Below are 19,101 nucleotides of genomic sequence, written 5' to 3'. Positions count from 1 at the left end.
CGAAGGTCTTAGAAAATGTGAATATTACATCATCTAAATGTGAAGTGTAGTGCTCTGAAAAGTTTGTTCATTTCTACGCAGCTGGTACTTTGTTGGGTTTCTTTCTGAATGCATTACTGCATCAGTGCAGCATGAGGGTATCAGCCTCCATGTCATGTTATTGTTGGACCTCATTCTCCTTTTGACAGTCCAACATATGTTCTCTATGGGGTTCAAGTCAGGCTAGTTTGTCTGCCAGTACCAGTGGTATTGTGACCATGGAACCGGTTTTTGGTACCTTTGGCGGTATGGACAAATTCCAAGTCTTGCTGGTAAATGAAATCAGCCTCTCCATAAAAAGTGGCCTAAAATCTCCTGGCTGTGCTCACTTCATTAACCTTTTCAGGTTTACCCTCCTGTCTGGACATTTGTCAAGTCGACAGTCCTCTAACATTGTGCAACCTACTGACCCAGACCATTTAGAGGCTCAGGAAACCTTTTAAGGTGTTTTGAATTAATATCTGATCAGACCCTGACACCATGAGTACCCAATATTTTACTTTTTCACAACATTCTAACCTCTCTGTTTTGCTCATTGGACTTGAGGCTGTTTTTTTTTTCACTAATGTTCTCTCATAAACCTCTGAGTTCCTTGACAACGCTGCTGTATTTACACTGATATTACCTTACATGCACGTGGACTCCACTGGAGAAAATGTGGAAAAGTTCAAGGAGTTTGAAATACATTTACTTGGCACTATTCATGTGTTCAGTGACTGTTAAAATGTATTTCATAACCATTTTAGAGGAGAGTGAATACAGACAAGCAGACTGAGATGCAGCAAGAGGATGAAACTCACTTTTCGTCTTGTCTTTTGAACATTTTTCTTTGAAATCTTATGTCATTGTTAATGTCACTGCCCATCCAGTCATAGCCTCGCTGGTCTTGTACGTTTTTCTGTTGTGCTTAATGAAGAGACGGCTGACTGGTCTCGGCTGTTACAAACTCTGCTGCCTGCCATTTTGTTGCATGCCCGCTTTCCTGAGTGAGTGCGAATAAAAAAAAGCGAGCATAATCATACCAAGTCGCACTGCCTCTTAAAATTTTGCTTAATTTATTGAACAATGAATCAAGCTAAAATATACGGCCATTTCCCACTGCAAAAGACAAGCGGTTCCTTTATGAAGACCTTTTTTTGCGACGCTTTTATGAATCTCTGCTTTCACTAAATTGAAGGCATCAAATGGGTGTTTGCATCACCAGTAGAGGTGTTTGTTATTAATGATAAGCAGCTTTACCACCTGCTGTTCTAATGTCACTGGAATCTAGAGAGGTGAGCGCCGAGGAGCGTTGTGAATATTTAATGATGGAATGAAATGCTTTATTGTTGAGTATCGGGGGAGCAATAAAGTGATATTGGAAAAAAAAAAAAAGGTTTTTTTCAGGGTGCTTTTAGTTCTGTTATTCTAATTTACAGATGTGCAAGTGGTTTAGTTTTTAGGAGCTTGTCAATATGGTTTGAGTTTAGCTATTCATGAGCCTCCATTTGTGGAACCAGGGTACGTTGACTGAGACAAATAGATAAATCTTGACGACCGTGTGTTTTCTTTACACTCATTATCCAGAATAGCATGCACGTTTGAGAGTTGGAGTTTCGACGACCAGCTATATTTCACAGCATGGTCCCTCTGCCTCATACGATTATTCAGCATCGCGCTTGGCCGCAGCACAAACGCATACTTAGAGCCGTAATGCCGTTTCCATTTTTATCAGCACTCCTTGTGAAATATCACGAAGACAAACATGGAAAGAGTCGAGCCTGGCTCTCACTGCGTTCAGATGAGTAATGACTGCATGATATGATTCCCCCAAAACTGCTTGTGTCTGACCTGCCTCAGGGGTCGCTGTGATCGCAGTGAGCCTCTGCGTTGGTGTGAGCGTTTTGCTGCAGGTTACAGGTGGAGGATCAAACCCAAACCAGAGGCTTTCCTGAAATATGAAGATGCAGGGATGGTACGAAAGTAGTCATCCAGTCAATTTAGCTCGCCTCGTAAAATATTGAAATATAATATTTGAGTCAAATTCAAATTATCTCTTTTTTGTTGTAGTTTTGGACAGGGGCAGTGGATGAAAACCTAACTTACTATACAGCTATGCATTAATGCAAAAGACCTCTCTGTTTCTAATGTCATTATGCTTTTTTAAATTATTATTATTATCTTGCTGCCATCCTCTGAAATTGAATGAGGAGAGGTTTTTTTTTTTTTGCAGCACTGCAGTTTCAGTTCTAAAAGGACCTAAAGGCCCTTCACTCTTTCAATGAGTCTATCTTCAGCCTCACCTGGCCACCCAAGTGAGAAAATCAATAAAAGTGAAAGCTGCCCCTATTACACTGACTGCAGGTATTGCTGTGATTTGAAAAAGCGGGGCTTCAGTCAAAAATGAAGAAAAACTTTACCTCAGAGCTCTGCAGCGGGTGTTCAATTTCTCAGATGAAACCTTATTTGTTCTTTTTGGCTATATTAAGCTCTGCTCTCCAATGACTTTCCAGGATTTTGGTCAAATCATTTTTCCTGGAAAATATCGTTTTTTTCACTCAACAAGTTCAGCATCAATAGATGAATTCCTTGAGAAATGTTGCTTATATTATGTGTAAATGTGATGTTGTGTGATTTCTTATGCTCTTTAAACATGTCTGGTACTTTACAACTCAAATATTTGTAAAGCATTTAATCTTGTAGTTTGAAGAGACTAAGCCAGCTTTGCTCTGAACGCACTGGAAAGTTGTCATGATCCGTGTTTCTGTGTGTTTAGTTTTGAGTTTTTCTGTGTGATTCTGTTTCCCTGTGAGTCTCTGTCCTGTCCTCCACGTTGTCTCCCAGGTGTGTCTCATTCCCTTAATTACCCCATGTGTATTTAGTCTCACTTGTTGTCTGTGTTCTTCGTCGGCTCCTTGTCTATTGCTGTGTTGCGCAAGTCGTCACTGTCTGTACTCTCCAGTAGAACTGCCAAGTCCTGGTTTGTGCTTGCTCCTGTTTAGTCCTTATTATCAGTTTCTACCGGCATTTAGCTGCGTGTTTGTTTCCTGCCGTGCTGCCTGTCCTGGACTGTCTTCTGAGCATATTATTATTAAATTCTTCATTTTCACCATCTTACCTGGGTCTCGGCGTCCTCTCCTCACCACCACAACCACCCATTACGACAAAAGTGAAAAAAGAAAATGCATTAGTTATCCTCATAACATATCTAAGTGATTAATTTTCCTATAAAAGTATGCGACTAACATCTTAACTTAGCACTTGCTTGGTTTTATACAAACGAATGTGTCATTTTAGGGTGATTGATATATTTTATAAGTCAGTTCAATAGATGCAATGATAGTTGTAGATGTATTGTGCTGTTATAAAGTCAAGAAACGCACTGGCTGTTTGTTTGTTTTTCCTAATTTGGAAGGAATTGACAAATAATTTTTAATAAAAATTGACAAAATTTTCACTGCATATTTGCAGGGCATATAATACTGTTTGCAAATGTGCTCTCATCCATTTCAATGCAGAGTTGTGAAGTGGAAAAATAAAAATTTGCCTATCAAAATCGTTGGCAAACGGAAGATTGTCAAAGATTTTATGGCACCATAAAACATAATCTGGCTCAGTCAAAATATGATCTTTATTAAATATTTATTTTCATGGAGATTAAACTGTATTATTTAAAGTTGTACCACAGTTTTTAAGCCCCGGCTGGTTGAAATGTGTTTCTCTGACACAGACAGGAGTGGTTGTTATATGACTGACTACTTCGGTGCAGTGTGTTTGCACAGCATGTCAGTGTGCGTTAGACATGGCAGCTGGGGGCTGGGTTTACCACCCTGTCTCGCAGCACTTCCATCCCACATCTGCTCTCCAGTTTATTGCCCTGGTGAGTTGATTTATGACTTGTGTGCAGAGTGCAGGTAGCGTCATTCACTAGTTGCAGAGACATCGTGGAACAGCCTCGGATGGCCTTTTCCGTACGATTCTTATCAGCACTAGTAATTTGTCACATCTTGCGGCTTTCTGTGGACGTCATGTTCCTGTTAGTTGCATCGTGCTGCAGCCATTAATGTTTCATAGGCTCACACTTTTGACGGGCTCCTCTGAAAGCTTCTCTAACATCTGTAATTTATGATCCGCACGAAGTGCTGCTTGAGTGAATCTATTCTGAGGGGAAGTTCTCAGACGTGTACATTGGGGGGGAAGACAAGAAGCATTAAGTGGCTAACACCGAGTGTGTTGCTCCTAAGTGGAGGATTTTGTATTTGAAGATGTTCTTATCTTAGAGGGTGTTCGCAGCAGTTCGGGGAGTGAAACTTACCTTAAAGTGGAGCTTTCTGTGAACACCATTGCTGAGAGAGATGTGTAGGCAAAGTGGAGGTGGATCTTGTTAAGATGGGATTTGCTGTCTTTCTGAACAGTTCTTCATATCACAGTAATCTGGCTTATATTAAATGATCAGAAGATCCATTTCATCATCTTTTCTGGCCCCAGAAGGTCTAACCTGAACATTTTTTTCTCCTAACAAATTCAGCATTATTACTAAAGCAATCAAGCTGAGCTAAACCCCCAAAGTCCTCACTGTGCTGTGATCACCACATCCCTTTCTGGGTCACTAAATATTCATGAAGCCTCTAAGCACATTTTGGGTTGTTTTTAGCAACAACAACAAGGAGCTTGTCTTGTGAGATTTCTTTCAGGCTCCACTTACAGTCTCGCTCACAGCTCAAATTCTTCCATGAATATGTATGTCATTTCCCACCTTTGGGTCTCTCGAAGAAGTCTGGGCTCCACACGTCAACAAAGACTATCCAGGTCTGAGCTTCATCAGCAGTAAATACCTTTAGTCTCTCTTCAGGTATTAGGGAATTAGGAGGTCACTGCCAGAAACACTTAGGAATATTCTATCGGAAGTAGGATGATCGTAGTGGAAAACTTCTCAGTTCTTCCTCAGTATCAAGTAATATGATTGGTGTTAGAAGAATAATTGACATCTTATTCTTTGAAAAATATAAGTATATAGAATATAAAGTCCATACATAACCCTGATGACAGTTTCATGCACTACGTTGTCTTTTTTTTTTTATCTTATTAAATTCTGACAAAATACACTGGCAGAGATAGTTGTTGCAAAGCGAAACAGTTGAAGTGGTTTGCATACTTTTGCAAGTCACTGAGATTCCAGTAACCTTCAGAGGTTAGTAAGAGATTGGTGAGGAGAGCAGAGGGGCTTAATCCACCAGCAGAATTATAATAGGGCAGACGTCTTCTGAAGGAGTCCAAGTGAGGTGGAGAAATGCAGAATTGATGGAAATTTCCAGGCACTATATGTAGGTGCATGAAAGCATGACAGGACAAAACTTTTAGCCACAAACAAAAATAAACATTGACATCTTGCGTGTTCTGAAACATTTAAATTACCTTTTTTTTTTCTTTTTTTTTTTTTTTTTGCTTTCATTCTCAGAACAAAGTGCTGACCATTGATGGAGTCCAGGTGAAGCTGCAGGTAAGTGATTCACCATCAAAATGTAAGTTTAGAGAAAATGAAAAGGTATGTAGATAAAAGCATTCAAAGATCAAAACAGCATTGCTCTTGCAATAGAAAAATAGGTTAAAAAACAATTGGACCCAAATTGTGAGCAGAGTCTGGCTTGCCTGGTTTGCATCAAACAGATGTGTAGCTTTTTAATGTTATGGTCGATACTGGTGTACAACACAGCCAGTTAAAAATGTCTGTGAGATAACAGACTTTACTAGGTTCTGTGTGGCCAGCTACATTTATAATTGTTTATTTTATTGATTTAATATAAAAGAGGTAAACTATAGAGTGAAATAAAAAGATATAACGGTGCTCTTCAATTGTGCAGAAATCTTTAGTGGCTTGAACTGTTTTGGAAGCATAGTTAACTCGGTTATTTTATTTTTGTGGTTTGGACTCAAACTAGAGAGATGGCCTTGCTACAACTCAGAAAATTATCAAACAGTTGCCTTTTAATAAAAAATAAAATAATAAATACTTGGAAATAACAAGTCAAATAAAAATGCGAGTTTCTGTGATTTTTTTTTTTACCTGGTTTGATTTAAAGTTATGCATACACATCTACTTCAGATGGCAGACCTTCTCTGTTTTTGTTAGATTCACAACTCAAAGCTGGTTTCAGAAAACTGGCTCCAAAACAAAATGGATGTAGGAGATGAATCAAATAAGCAATTACTGCGACTGGTATTTTTATCAGGAGGCACAGATCAAAACAAAGCTTTGAAGAGACCGAACATAATTTTAGTGTGAACAAAACTGTGACTAGAACAAGAATTTAAAGTAGCTTTACTGTTGACACTCTGATCATAATTTATTAGGGATGTCCCAATTATTTTTGCACTTTTTGTCCCATGTATATCAATATTTGCAAATATCAAGCCAATCATCCCTATCCATTTTGCTTTGCAGCAAAATGGTTTTGGACTAGTTTATTCAGCTTGAGTGAACTCAGAAAAACATCTATAATGTCACAACTTATTATCTACAGCATAGATCGCTTTTTAATTTGATTTTATCATCTGGATACATACATATATCTACAGTCTTAATAAAATAAAGTGATTAATCCAACTGATTTTAGAACGAGCTATTACTGAAGTTGCAGGGTGACTCTAGCACTTTCTGTTTTGATATGACTTGTTGATAATTTGGCTCAAACCTTTATATTTTTCTGAATTACAGATAAAACTTTGAAGATTTTTTTTCTAGCCTACTTCAAAATGTAAAACTTTGTTTTGAATGTTTCTCTCCTATACATGCAGCTATCTACAGACATCTGAGACAAACATAAAGAGCAGGTGCCATTTGGTCTATCTTTAACTGAAAACACTGAAAAACACAGGCTGGAAGGGGAAACCTAGATTAATTAAATAAAATTACAGACAGCACATTAGCAGCTTTTGGGAGGAGAGTTTAGCCAGGGACTCTGATACCATTCACTTAAAAATGCTTTGATCAAGAATCACATCCACAACTCTTAGTATTTCACCACAGATGAAAGCAAATCATGTACATTTTTTAGTAAAAACAGTAAAGTAGGAATTTCATGCTCACACAGGATCATCAAAGTAAATCATGTCATTGTTTTAACATCAACTCAGCAAAAAATATGATTTTCTTTTTTTTTTTTTTTTACTTTAATTTCTATTTCTTATCTTGCCTCAGATCTGGGACACAGCTGGACAGGAGCGCTTCCGCAGTGTCACCCATGCCTACTATCGGGATGCTCATGGTGAGAAACTCATACCTCCTTTGCTGATTTACAGTTTCTAGGGGGAAAAAAATACATCTTGTGATTATTAATAGTGTGTGAAACCATGGTTAACTCTTATGTTGCAGTAAGGTTTTTTGTTTATTAACCATTTAATAAATATCTCTCAAATTGTGGTATATTGATTCTGATACAAAAGTACAATAATTTGAGTTTCACAAGTTTGAGCTGACTTTCGGGTGTTTGGTTCTTCCTGATTTTTATTTGTTTTTTAATACAAAACACAAAGACGACTTTCTTCCTTGTCAATTAACATGTGCTCAGATTGAAAACTAATATCTGAGGCAGCTGGTTTTCGAAATACTAATTCATATATTCTAACTTAATTTATTTACCTTCAAATCAAGGCCATATATAATTGCTATGCATTGAACTAGATTTAAATTGGACTTCTGTCTCATTGCTAAAGTTAAGATTTGTGTCGTGTCGACACTCTAAGCAAACACCATTAAATTATTGCACATTTATAGAGGTTTTATGGGCCTGAACGTAGTTAAGTGTTGTTTTGATTGAACTTTCAAAGGTTGTTCCCTTGCCATCAAAACAAGAATTTATGCCAGTTATTTTTCTAAGACATGTTGGTTTACACATTTACTTCCACTCTGCAGTGTTTGTCAAGTACTGAGGTTTTATAACTCTGTTCAAAAAGGGAAGGACGGCACATTCAGGATTCAGGGACTCTTTGATGTTCTGTAATCAGTCATCACCTGTTGCTCAGTGTTTGTCTGTGAGACTAGAAGTTTGGACACATCTTACAGGTTTTATCTTTATAATTTAGCAAATTCTTAGTGGTGGTTCTCACATGTCTGTAAGCCTGATAAGCCTGTAAGAAGTCATTTTCAAGTTATTACTAAACTCCAGCATGTTGTGCAAATGATAAACCACAGCAGCTGAATGACTTTTTATCATGGTTGAACTTTATTGTTGAAGTTAATTTTCTCTTCCGCCAATAGTCTGGCTTAAAATGACTTAACTTGTCATAAATATTCAAATATTATTTTTGCTGCAAACAGGAAACAACAGACATAAAGCATATTACCTACCTTGGTTTGTTCTCAGCGTTTTGTACATTATATTATCTTTGTTGTTTTAAACTAATGCAGCCTCTCTCCTCAAATTGCAAAACAAATGCCAAAAGAAAATATTTTATTTCCTCTCAAACAGAAGCTGATGTCAACCATTAAATGATCCATTATTTACACATTCTAGTGTGGCAAGATTTTAAGACAGCAGAGATGCACAGGACTTAACACAGTCATGCAACAAACAACCTTTTATTTTCCCTGACCCGGTTCCGAACCATTGGATGACAACAACCAGCAGCTCTCCCAAATGAGTATTATTATATGGTTTATGATCCATTTCATCTTCCTGTTCCATGAGCTGCTAAAGAATAATGTGATCTTAACCAGACTTTTTTAGTAACACACACAAAAAAAAAAAAAAATTCGGTGAGAAGCTTATCAAAGTGTTTTCAACTTAATCCATTTTTGTGTCTTTCAGCTCTGCTCCTGCTGTATGACGTCACCAACAGATCGTCTTTTGACAATATACGGGTTTGTAATTTGTTTTTCTTTTTAAACGCTCTTATTGGACTGAATAATTTTTGGTTGACTCGAACCCTTTTCTCTTATTTCTTACTTGAACACTTGCTGTTGCGCTTTGATTCAAATTGCCCTCCAGATATCACAACTAATACTGTCAGCAGAATTCTGGTTGTGTTTTCTGGGTATGGGGACTGAATGTGACCCGGCAAGATTTCAGATTTTGGTCTCTCCGTGCATTTGAAGAGTCTCTGACTGGACTGTATTGCCTGCTGAAGGAGAAATATAACTTGTAAGCTGAATGTGAACATTCAGCAATCCCAGGCAGCTACATGTATCACTCTTCGGGCAAGAAGAATCTGTAGAAAGCTAATGCTTTTAACCTGACCTCTCTTTCCTCCAGACTTTACATTATGCTGTACCTCTTCATCTATTTCCTGCAGTTGTGTGCCTTTCAAGCAATTTGGTTAACCTCTCCTCTGCGAGTCCCTGCAGGGAGATTTATCTTCTGAATTTGATTAAACTTAAGGATTATTGTTCAGTGAGCTGGCCCACTTCCAAGGCAATATTAAATTCTCACTTATATATTAAATATGACTATTCCTGAAATGCTCCACCTTTCCAAATACTGAGTTTTAGTTTTGCAGGAGCAAGCATGACAACTCTACACAGAAAGCTGCCAGCTGAGTCCAGGTGGGACTGAAACACAAGGATAGTTTCCAACATAGAATTATTATATCATATCATTCATATAATAAGTGGATTGACAGCAGTTCTAACCCAGAGCATACACCTTTCTGATTGGAGGTAACTGAAAAATACGTGAATCCATAAAATGCAGCTTTGCTCTTGCCCTGACCACAAAAGCTCTGAACGAGGTTGCACAATAATATTTGGAAAGACTAACATCCCACAGGAAAACTGTAACACAGCTGGTTGATCATTTGTGTCCACACGGTCTAAGCTTTGGATTTTTCTGTTTGTATTGACAAAGTGATTGGACTAGGCAGGAAACAAGAAATGTCAGCTTCACACTGGGGGGATTTAAGGAGATGCATGTGCAGTCAAACTGAATGCCCTCTGAAGGTTTAAAGCGAAAAATACCAATTGTAATCAATAAAAGTAGTAATTGCAACCTCCCTACAGCAAAAATAATGGTAATAAAATTAAAAAAAAACATAGTTTTTTTTCTATTTCAGATGAATAAAAATAGCTTTTACATTGGAACAGGCTGAACAGAAACTCTTCATCTTTTGAAAATAAAGCATGTCGCAGTTCAACACTGGAGCTTTTAAAATTGCTGCCTTTCTAAGCCACCATTTCCCATGTTGTGTTCGTTTCGTGCACCGTCTGCTGTCGAAAAGGTTCAAGTTGTTTCAGCCGATGTATCTGCGGTTTCTGTTTGCAAAGTAAGTGTATCTTACAGCTTGAAGAGAGGCAATTTTCAGCTGCTGTATTTGATATTGTACACAAAAATTGCTCTTTCAGGGGGACCGACGGGCTCTAATGGAAGAAGAGGCTGTTTGATCCTAGACTGTAGAGAAATGTGATGTTCCTTTATGCTCTGAGTGATCCCTGAAGCAGGCAAGATGCTTTTCAAGTTCAGATGCGAGCAAAGAGCAAAACAAAAGTCTGAGCACAGACTGCCGGGAAGAAGAATTTGTTTGGCAGCTACACAGGGGAGGATGAGTAACTGTCAGCAATCTGACACACTGTCTCCTACCCTTTATTGGTGAGGCAGTGGAGCTACAGAAAGTCTTGTGCATTTTTTTATGGAACAGCACACGGGACTCCAGGCTTTGTTTTCCACCAGGATCCCATCTATCCCGAAAAACAACCCGTCAGGTTTTCTACTGTAGGGCAACTTTGAATGTGTACTCAGACATGAGTGTGTCGTGACAGCAAAATGTCTATCTTAGCTCATCTCCTTTAACCCAAGTTAATTAGTGTTGCTCATTTAAACCGTCAGAACTATGTTGTTCATCTGAGGTACAGCACATTATTTCAATTCATCCTTTTGGGGGAGGAGACATAGAGATATTCACAACACAGCTATGAAACGTGAAATTTATTATGTTTCCTTCAAGCCTTCCTCTGAATGGGACACCTCTACTGACTGTGCTGATATACAAATGTGATACAAGTATCAGTTACAGCAGCTCCAGGTAAATCTGTCTTTTTTTTACCTCATTGTAGAGAAAAAGTCAGTTTTTCTCCAACCTTTTTTTTTTTGTTTGAGTCCATTAGTAAAATCATCTGTAGTAAAAGTTTTATAAATTGTAAGCATTAACCCTACTTTTCTGTAAAATATATCTAAAATCTCCCTAGACATTACGCAGCAACAGGCCACAATTATTTATTCTATTAATTTAACACTTAATACATAAAATAGGACAGATTTTATTTGGTCAGAGTTATGCTTATTATGTCCATTCTATGTCCTGGAAAGAAACATCCAATTTAACTGAAAGCAACCTGCAACAGCTCTGTTATATAGTTTTGTTTTGTTTTTGTTTTTTTTTCCAGTGCATTTAAATAAGAAGCTGGAACTGAAAATTATGTTCCAACGATGCATCCTGGCAGGACTGATGGCGAATTACTGATGAGGCCAGTCCTATAAGTTAGCCCCCACTTAAGACAGGATAGAAATTAATCAAGTGGAAACATTCAGTCTGTAGTAATTATAATTTTAGATTCAACCATTGTCCTCTTCACCATATGCAGTATTCGTCACGGGTTGGAAATTGTCAAACTCTACCCCAAAGAAGTTAGGTGGAAGTCCTTGCTCAGCTTTGTCTGATTTTCATTATTTTCTTCTAAAAACTGAGCAGTACTCCCCAAAGGAAAAGTCTGGCGCAAGAGATGAAATTGCTTTAAAAAAAATCTGTTTACTAATGCCAACTATCTCCTCAAATGTTGGAAATAGCCAGAATCACAAATCTTGTGTTGATTGTTGCTGCCTTGATTGGCAATATTGACCCAAATACATAAAAAGAAAGCCTTCCAAGATTTTATTATTATTATTTATTTGTTTGTTTATTTATTTTATTGTGTTAAAAGTTTACGTATTTGAAAATCCTGCAGTGGTATTTTGCAGAATTGTTAGTGAAAAAGAAAATGCCACAAGTTCACAACTTTAAGAATGCCTCCAAAGTGTTTGCACGTATAGTTTAAAAGCCCAAACTTCAAAACCTGAAACTTGAGGTTGTTGCGCATCATTATTTTAAAAAGCACTTTTCTAGTCTCCCATTGAATCTGCGTATTCTTAGGAAGCACAGAATGACATCGTTCCTCCCCTCCTCTACAATCATCTACTGCACATTTAGAGCACACTGCACAGTGAAATAAGAAATCCTGGCTACAAGCCCCAGATGCCTGCTGGCATGCCGCTGTCTAACGAGCATTAACTCAGGTTATTGAACACTAATGGTGATAAATGTCGCTCTGAGGTAAAGATATAAATTAGATGGAAATAAAAAATATATATTTTCTACCCTCGGATCTGTTCGTTTTTGTATTCTGTCACTGTCTCCTTAGTGAGGCAGAGTTGGAAAACCATGGCATTACCATTATTGAAGCTGTTCATCATTTTTAGAGAGAGAGGCTTAAAATATAAGGCATGAAAGGCTCAGTCGAAACAATTTAACTATACATTCCGTCACTTTCCTTAAATATCATTGCTCTGTTTTAGGAAGTTTGAAAATAAAATTTGCAGATTGTTTTATTTTAGCTCTAGGTTGCAACTCAGTCCTTTAAACAAAACATAGGGGCAATTTTATTTTACTTCATAAAAGCCTATGCGGGCTGCCATTGCTAGTAATCTGTCTCTTAGTCTTCTAAAAATCAGCCTGGCTCTTGTGGTGTGATTTAGACGTTTGGTGATTTTGTTGTCATTAACATGCTAATAGGGGGCCTGTAGCTTCTTATGCTGCTGCTATTTTGGTTGCCAAAAGATACACACACTTAACTGAAACTTTTAAACCTCATGAAAAAGCATAAAAGACAAAACATTTGTTGAAGATTAGTTTTTAACCATTAGTTTTAGCACCTCGGCGCAGCCTGCAGGCACAGGAAGTTAGAAAATAAGCCATTGAAAGCTTCTGTGAGATATTGCCCCTGGAAAAAGGCAAAAAAAAAAAAATAATTAATGATTTAATGATTTTTGCACTATGGCATTAGTTGAGTGATTTTAATGAAATGCAAGACACAACTTTTTTTATAATCCCTTATGTAGCTCCAGGAACTTTATTTGTTAGCATAATGAACAATTTCATTATGGCCACGGTTCTGAAGTTTGGATTGGATGTCTTAAGTCATACAACAACTTGATGCGTTTCATTAGATACATGATTATTTCCCTCTGGGGTTAAAAAAAAATAAAGTATTAATCAGTTGTAGTCCTTTTTGTTTTAGGATAAAAGAGCATTAAACACTCTAAGTGAATGTGGCTTTGTGAATATAAACCTTTTCCATTCTGTAAATGTGCAACCAAATGCACTAATCAAATGAAGTGCCACGTTCAACGGGTTCAACACATGATTTCTTCACAGGCTTCAACAACGACTTGATTTCCCCAATCACTCCGGGGACTCTCTGGCAATTTTTTTTTTCTTTCCTGACTGAAAACCCAACTGTTCATACAAGCATTTTCACTTTGATTGATTAACACGTCCCATCATTTTACTCTCTAAATTTTCTTTAATGTTTTATCTTTTTAAATATGTTACTTTTATTTTATTTAGGTGACCTTGTGTGTCCCGAAAGGAGTGTTTTAAATTAAATGTGTTGTTAGTATCAGTAATAGCGTTGGAAAGCAGAGGTCTCCTTGCCATGGTCATATTGAAATGTTGTGGGAGCCTTCCACATATTTTATACCACTTTACATATGTATTCATACATGCACCTGCAGCTGTGCTGTACTTCATGTAGATGGGAAAGGTGCTCAGTGACATGCATGCCTATGTTGTTTTTGGATGGGGTTGACATTTGAAAAGAAAAACCTGTTACCTTTTGTTTATTTCACCCTTTCTCAAAATGTGGTCTCTTTACCCATAAAAAAAAATAAATACATATGATAGTTACTGCAGCATTTCTCAGGTCAGGAGCATCAATCATTATTGCAAGCAGAAGTTTATATAAATTAGAAGAACAAAATACAAAACTGATTGCATTTTTCTGTGCATTTCACGTATATTGTTCATAACGTTCACATAATTGATCAGCTGCACCGACCAGAACGCACAATAGATATCGATCGATGCAGCTGTAGAAACCAGAATATAAACAAGCATTATGAGTGCCAGCATTTTTTTCTTTTTTTTTGATACCCATCTCCTGAAAAAGTCCTACTTTGTTTTCTGTACTATCTGATTTTGAACCAAACGATGTAGACATTTTATGTGTTTATGTTCAAAATTAGTCAGTCGTATCCAAATGAATAGGCTGCCAAAAACAAAACCTCACTGATTGGATATTGACTTGCTTCAGCCCAAATTAGAAAGCCCACTTTGTAGCCCTGTAAATATAACATAATGCTCTGTGTTGAACACCAAAGCCTTTACACTGACTGCTAACTGATCTCTTCTTGCTTGCAAGTCTTGGTGTGAGATTGCACGTGCTGATGTTCCAATGCTTCATGCGTACGCGTCTGTGTTGTGGAAACACAATGAAAGCCTTGAGGGAGATGAAACATTCGGCTGCTTGTTTTCATTCATCTCTCTGTCTGTCCCCAGGGCATGCTCTGGCTTCAAATGAAATGGCCGCCTGCCTACCACATCGCTGCTAGTTAAATGTCATGGCACCAGCACACCAGATGGTGATGAGAAAAACTGTCTGTAAATAATGCAGTGATATAAAGTCAAATAGCAATTATTTATAATAAGAGGATGTGCCGGCATTTGAAGAGTGACTCATTCTAGGTTTTGCGACTTAAGAATTTTTACACACCATCAGGTTCAATACAGGTGGACTAAGCCATGATATACACTAGTCTTTGCAATGACTCCAGTAGTGTGTTGAACAAGCGGCTACAGCTCCAGTCTATGAGTAGACATGTAGGCAGCAGCCAGTGCAGTGTTGCTGTGCATATATACGTCTTGCAGGTAAAAGAGGCCTGCAGTGCTCAGGCTGCCGTTCTCTGTGGATATTCCAATTTACTTTGAATGTAGGGAGCTCTGCGACAAAACAGATGGGGCGATTACTGTATGTGCTCACAAACAATGCAAGATGGATTTTACGGCTGCTTGCTGTTTGTTTGCGGCGGAGTCAATTCCAGCAGAAATAGGATAACTGCAGTTCCTCTATTCCATGAATCGGTTAAAGGTGTCCCATTTAAAAGGACTAAAGTGGTTAGAAAAATCTCTTTATCTTGGAAAGAAAGCATCACATCGTCCTCATATAGTTGCTTTTGTTATACTGCCTGAATCATACAGCCAGAGCTACAATTCAATACTTTAGATTAAGCTATATTTATTTGCCACATGCACTGTTCAAAGTTCAAACTATAAACTAGGAAATCTATTCAATTTCATGGTTGTTTGCATGAAAAACTGAAGATATAAAAATGCCTTTTGTTGTCTTTGTCAGCTTGTCTTCATATATACATATCAAAACTTTGGTTTGGTCAGTCATATGGAAACTCAAGAAAATCCATTTATAATTTGGATCTTGTTAACTTGAAAAGAATCGTGCCTACCTCACCTGAATGGATGTCATGTGAACAGAGATTTTCTTTCTTTTTTTTTTTTTTTCAAAGAACTGTGTTTGTCAAAAAAATGCAACAGAGCACCTGAAATACAATATCACGACTGACAGAAAATAGACTCGAGGCAAAACTCCATTTTAAAAGCGGTGGAAGAAACAACAGAGATTTATATATGAGAATCACGTTGTGTGTCTGAAAAAGTACATTTTGTATGTAACTGCACATTTTAAGTTGTTTTTGTTCATTGCAGTGAAGAAACTTTACAATCCTCTTGCGACCAGTAATCCACTTTACTGGCACTTGACTCTTGGCGCCCCCTTCATCATAGGCTTCATGTTAAAATTTCAATTATTCAGCTTCGTTTTCATGCATTCGTAATTTTGAGAGAGTGTAGTGTTAATAGTCGGCAACCTTTACATCTCTGACTGTAGCAGTGGACGACGCTGGACGTCAGACTGCAGGCCGTAGCTGTCAAATTAAATCTTAGTGTCCTGCTGTGCAAAAACATCTGGTTCCACAGTATCTTCAATAGACTTTCATTAAACTGTGTAAGCATGTGATTATAGTGCTATTTGGGCTTCGTCTTTTTTTTTAATGTGAAGATTCGTTAAATTCTGAATCTGTATTGTTTTACACTCTACCTCCTTGTCAACATAGCAATACTCCTGGATCCAGAAAGACCAAAATTATGATGAGCACGTATCGATGTGGTGCTTCATAAAGCAGAGACTTATGTCGCCCAGTCCTGTCTCATTTCCCTCTGTACAAACACTAAGTGTTTTTAGATGTGCTGAGATCAACTTGAAGGCACTTTTACTTAATGCCCTTAATTTGCTTAATGAGCTGAGAAGCCCAGTAGTCTCCCTTAATTCCGTTGTTTTGTTATTTGCCTTAATGGCTAACAGGCTGTTTACCTGGACTTCTCTCTATGCAAAATAAAGTTTTTTCTTACAGTTAACATAGTGATAGTGAGCCAAAGTGACATGACAAAAAGCTGAAATTTTTCTTTTCTTTCTTTCTTTCTTTCTTTCTTTCTTTTTTAAATGAAAGTTAAAGATTTGTGAATATAGTTTTTGAAAAAAAAAAACATATTGACTTGGGAACGTATAAAAACACGGGAAATGGTAGCCATTTCTTTTTACATAAATGTTGTTCATTGATTTGGGTGTTTTGTGATTGGCAACTGGATATGTCTTCATTGTTCTCTTTATCTTGAGTGTGACTCCAGCTTTTCACAGCTCATCTGCCTATAAGAATATTTTATACTCTTATATAAAACAGTCTACAAGGATATCTTATATTCTTATAGACTGAATATAAGAATATATGAGCTTTTTCGCAAAGAAATAAAGTGCTTTCTTTATAGCTATTATTATTATTATTATTATTATTATTATTATTATTATTATTATACAAAGGTTTTACTACAGAAGCATCCCTTACCTTATATCTGTTACTTCCTAAAGATGTTGATTAAAACAGTTTCAATATTTTTTTAAACAACTGCAGGTTTGCCTGTTTCTCCGTCGGTGTGCCAGTGTTTCTCTGTGTGTCAGTGACACGGTGTCATTGTGTTTTGCTCAGCTGCTTAAAACTCCTCTCAGGGGAGAAGTCCTACTTTCACCCTCCGCTCCTCTGGGTCGCTCAGTCTGACTCAGCCTGTTGTCGGGAGCAGACTTCTGCCTTCTGTCTCTCTGTGTAAACCTCTGATCAAAGCTGGGCAAGAATAGCATTGTCAACCCTGTAGCAAATCTGCTTAGACCAGAGAGCAACACCGGGAAAGTTGCAAAGTGAGGGAAAACTCCAAGCCTACTTGGAAAAGATTTAGGGTAGTCAAAGCGAGAGCTGGGATTTTCAGCATAGAGAATGATCATGTGTGCTTGCATTAGGCTTCTTAGTTTTTATAGCTTAGAAGGCATCAGGGAATTCAAGGCGTTTGAAGACGCTCACTTCTCATGGTTTAAGCATGACAGCAGCACTGCCAAACCAGGTCTTGTGGTTAAAACTATACCAGTTTCAGAAAATGTTATCTTTGTGTGTGTGTGTGTGTGTGTGTGGGTGTGTGTGTGTGTTTGTGTGTGTGTGTATCAGACCCATTTCTTTTTACAAAAAAAACACTCTTATATTATTAAATTATTTTCATCTCAAATTGCATATCAGCTTGTATATAATTTGAGAGAGTTAGGTCTTTTTTAAATCAAGTGAGCTGAAAGAGAACAAAATAACTCGGTGACAACAAAAGAAAAACTAAAACATCAACATGAGAGCAGGCTCTGCAACCTGTTCAAAGTGACAGCTTGTCTTGTTAATGCCAGAGCTGCCAGCCGCCTCTAAAATGTTTCGGTCTTTTCTTCTGTCTTCACACGGTGTCTCTATCTTGTTACTTTTTAACATCCTTTTTGACACATAGCATCAAGCTTCCTTACTTTGTCAGGGTCTCTTCGTCGGGTGTCACTGTTTTGGCATTGTAACTTTAAGAAAGCAGAAGTCCAGCTGAAGTGCAAGCTTGACTGATTGGGTCATGTGTCGCCTATTTCTCACATCCGTCAAGTATATAGTTTACAGGTGAGCCTGTATAAAAACATAACGGTTCTTTCTCAGGGTTGTAGAGAGACTTAACTTTTCCTGTGTAGAGCGGAAGTCTTATAAGGAAACACCTCAAACATGCTGCTTCCTTATGTGGCATTATGAAAACATCAAAAAAATTCAGCAAAAACATCAGGGAGAAAAAAAAAACTGTGGACCTCCATCAGTTTTGTTAATCCTTGAGAAGAATTTACAGAATGAGACAAGCGGCAGAATTAATTGTCAATAGCAGTATGCATTGGCTCTGAGGAAACATTGCAACGTGGTAATTGTAAAGACTTTTGTAAATCTTTCAACGTTCCTCTTCATTAACAAATTCAAATTTAGGGTTATTTTTTTTACCTTAAAGTAACTATAGATACAGTTTTGACATCTGTATTAGAGATCAAGTTCCCTTGAACTTGTTCTCCTAGTTCGTTCGACTCGCTTTTAGACTCAATACCAAATTCAGAGAAGTTTTAAATTGTCTGGATTTGTTATCCTGACTCACAGCTCAGAGTGTTGGATCGTTTTTATTGGTTCCTACAAACAAAGCAAGCTGAATTTGAATGGTAATACTCTTTTGAAACTTTAATGTAAGTCAAATAAGGAGGTGAAGCAATTTATCACCTCCTGACTCTGTGCAGTTTATTGGCATTTGGTTCCCAGAGCATTTGGCCAAAGATCTTGGCATTAGCCTTGAAACTGAACAAACAGCCCTTTTCTTCTCTCCCAGTGGCCACAGAGGATATTAGACACGTTCATATTTTTCCTGTACAATGATTAGTTATATAAGGCGTTGAATAGTTTTAGCATAACGGTTTGAAAGGGAGGCTGAATAGCCCAGGCATATAGACATATACACTAACAATAAGCAGGCCAATCTAGTGTCACTTATCATTACCCAGCCAGCAGGATAAAATACAGTCCCATTATGACCTTGGTAAACAAACTCAACATTACGCAA

At 37.5% G+C, this 19,101-nt stretch overlaps 1 protein-coding gene across 1 annotated transcript in view; it reads left to right on the top strand.

Annotated features, from left to right (window-relative positions):
* Positions 1 to 19,101, top strand: part of LOC106915766 (ras-related protein Rab-26) — a 37,205-nt gene that overhangs the window by 13,040 nt on the left and 5,064 nt on the right. The window contains exons 3-5 of the mRNA XM_014983590.2: positions 5,477 to 5,518; positions 7,217 to 7,283; positions 8,826 to 8,878. Coding sequence (XP_014839076.1) covers positions 5,477 to 5,518; positions 7,217 to 7,283; positions 8,826 to 8,878 — 162 coding nt within the window. The remainder of the gene's footprint in view (positions 1 to 5,476; positions 5,519 to 7,216; positions 7,284 to 8,825; positions 8,879 to 19,101) is intronic.

This window comes from Poecilia mexicana, unplaced genomic scaffold, assembly GCF_051168715.1.
Source record: "Poecilia mexicana isolate PSO_F unplaced genomic scaffold, ASM5116871v1 scaffold_8, whole genome shotgun sequence".
Taxonomy (NCBI): domain Eukaryota; kingdom Metazoa; phylum Chordata; class Actinopteri; order Cyprinodontiformes; family Poeciliidae; genus Poecilia; species Poecilia mexicana.
This window is presented reverse-complemented; position numbering and strand designations above follow the sequence as displayed.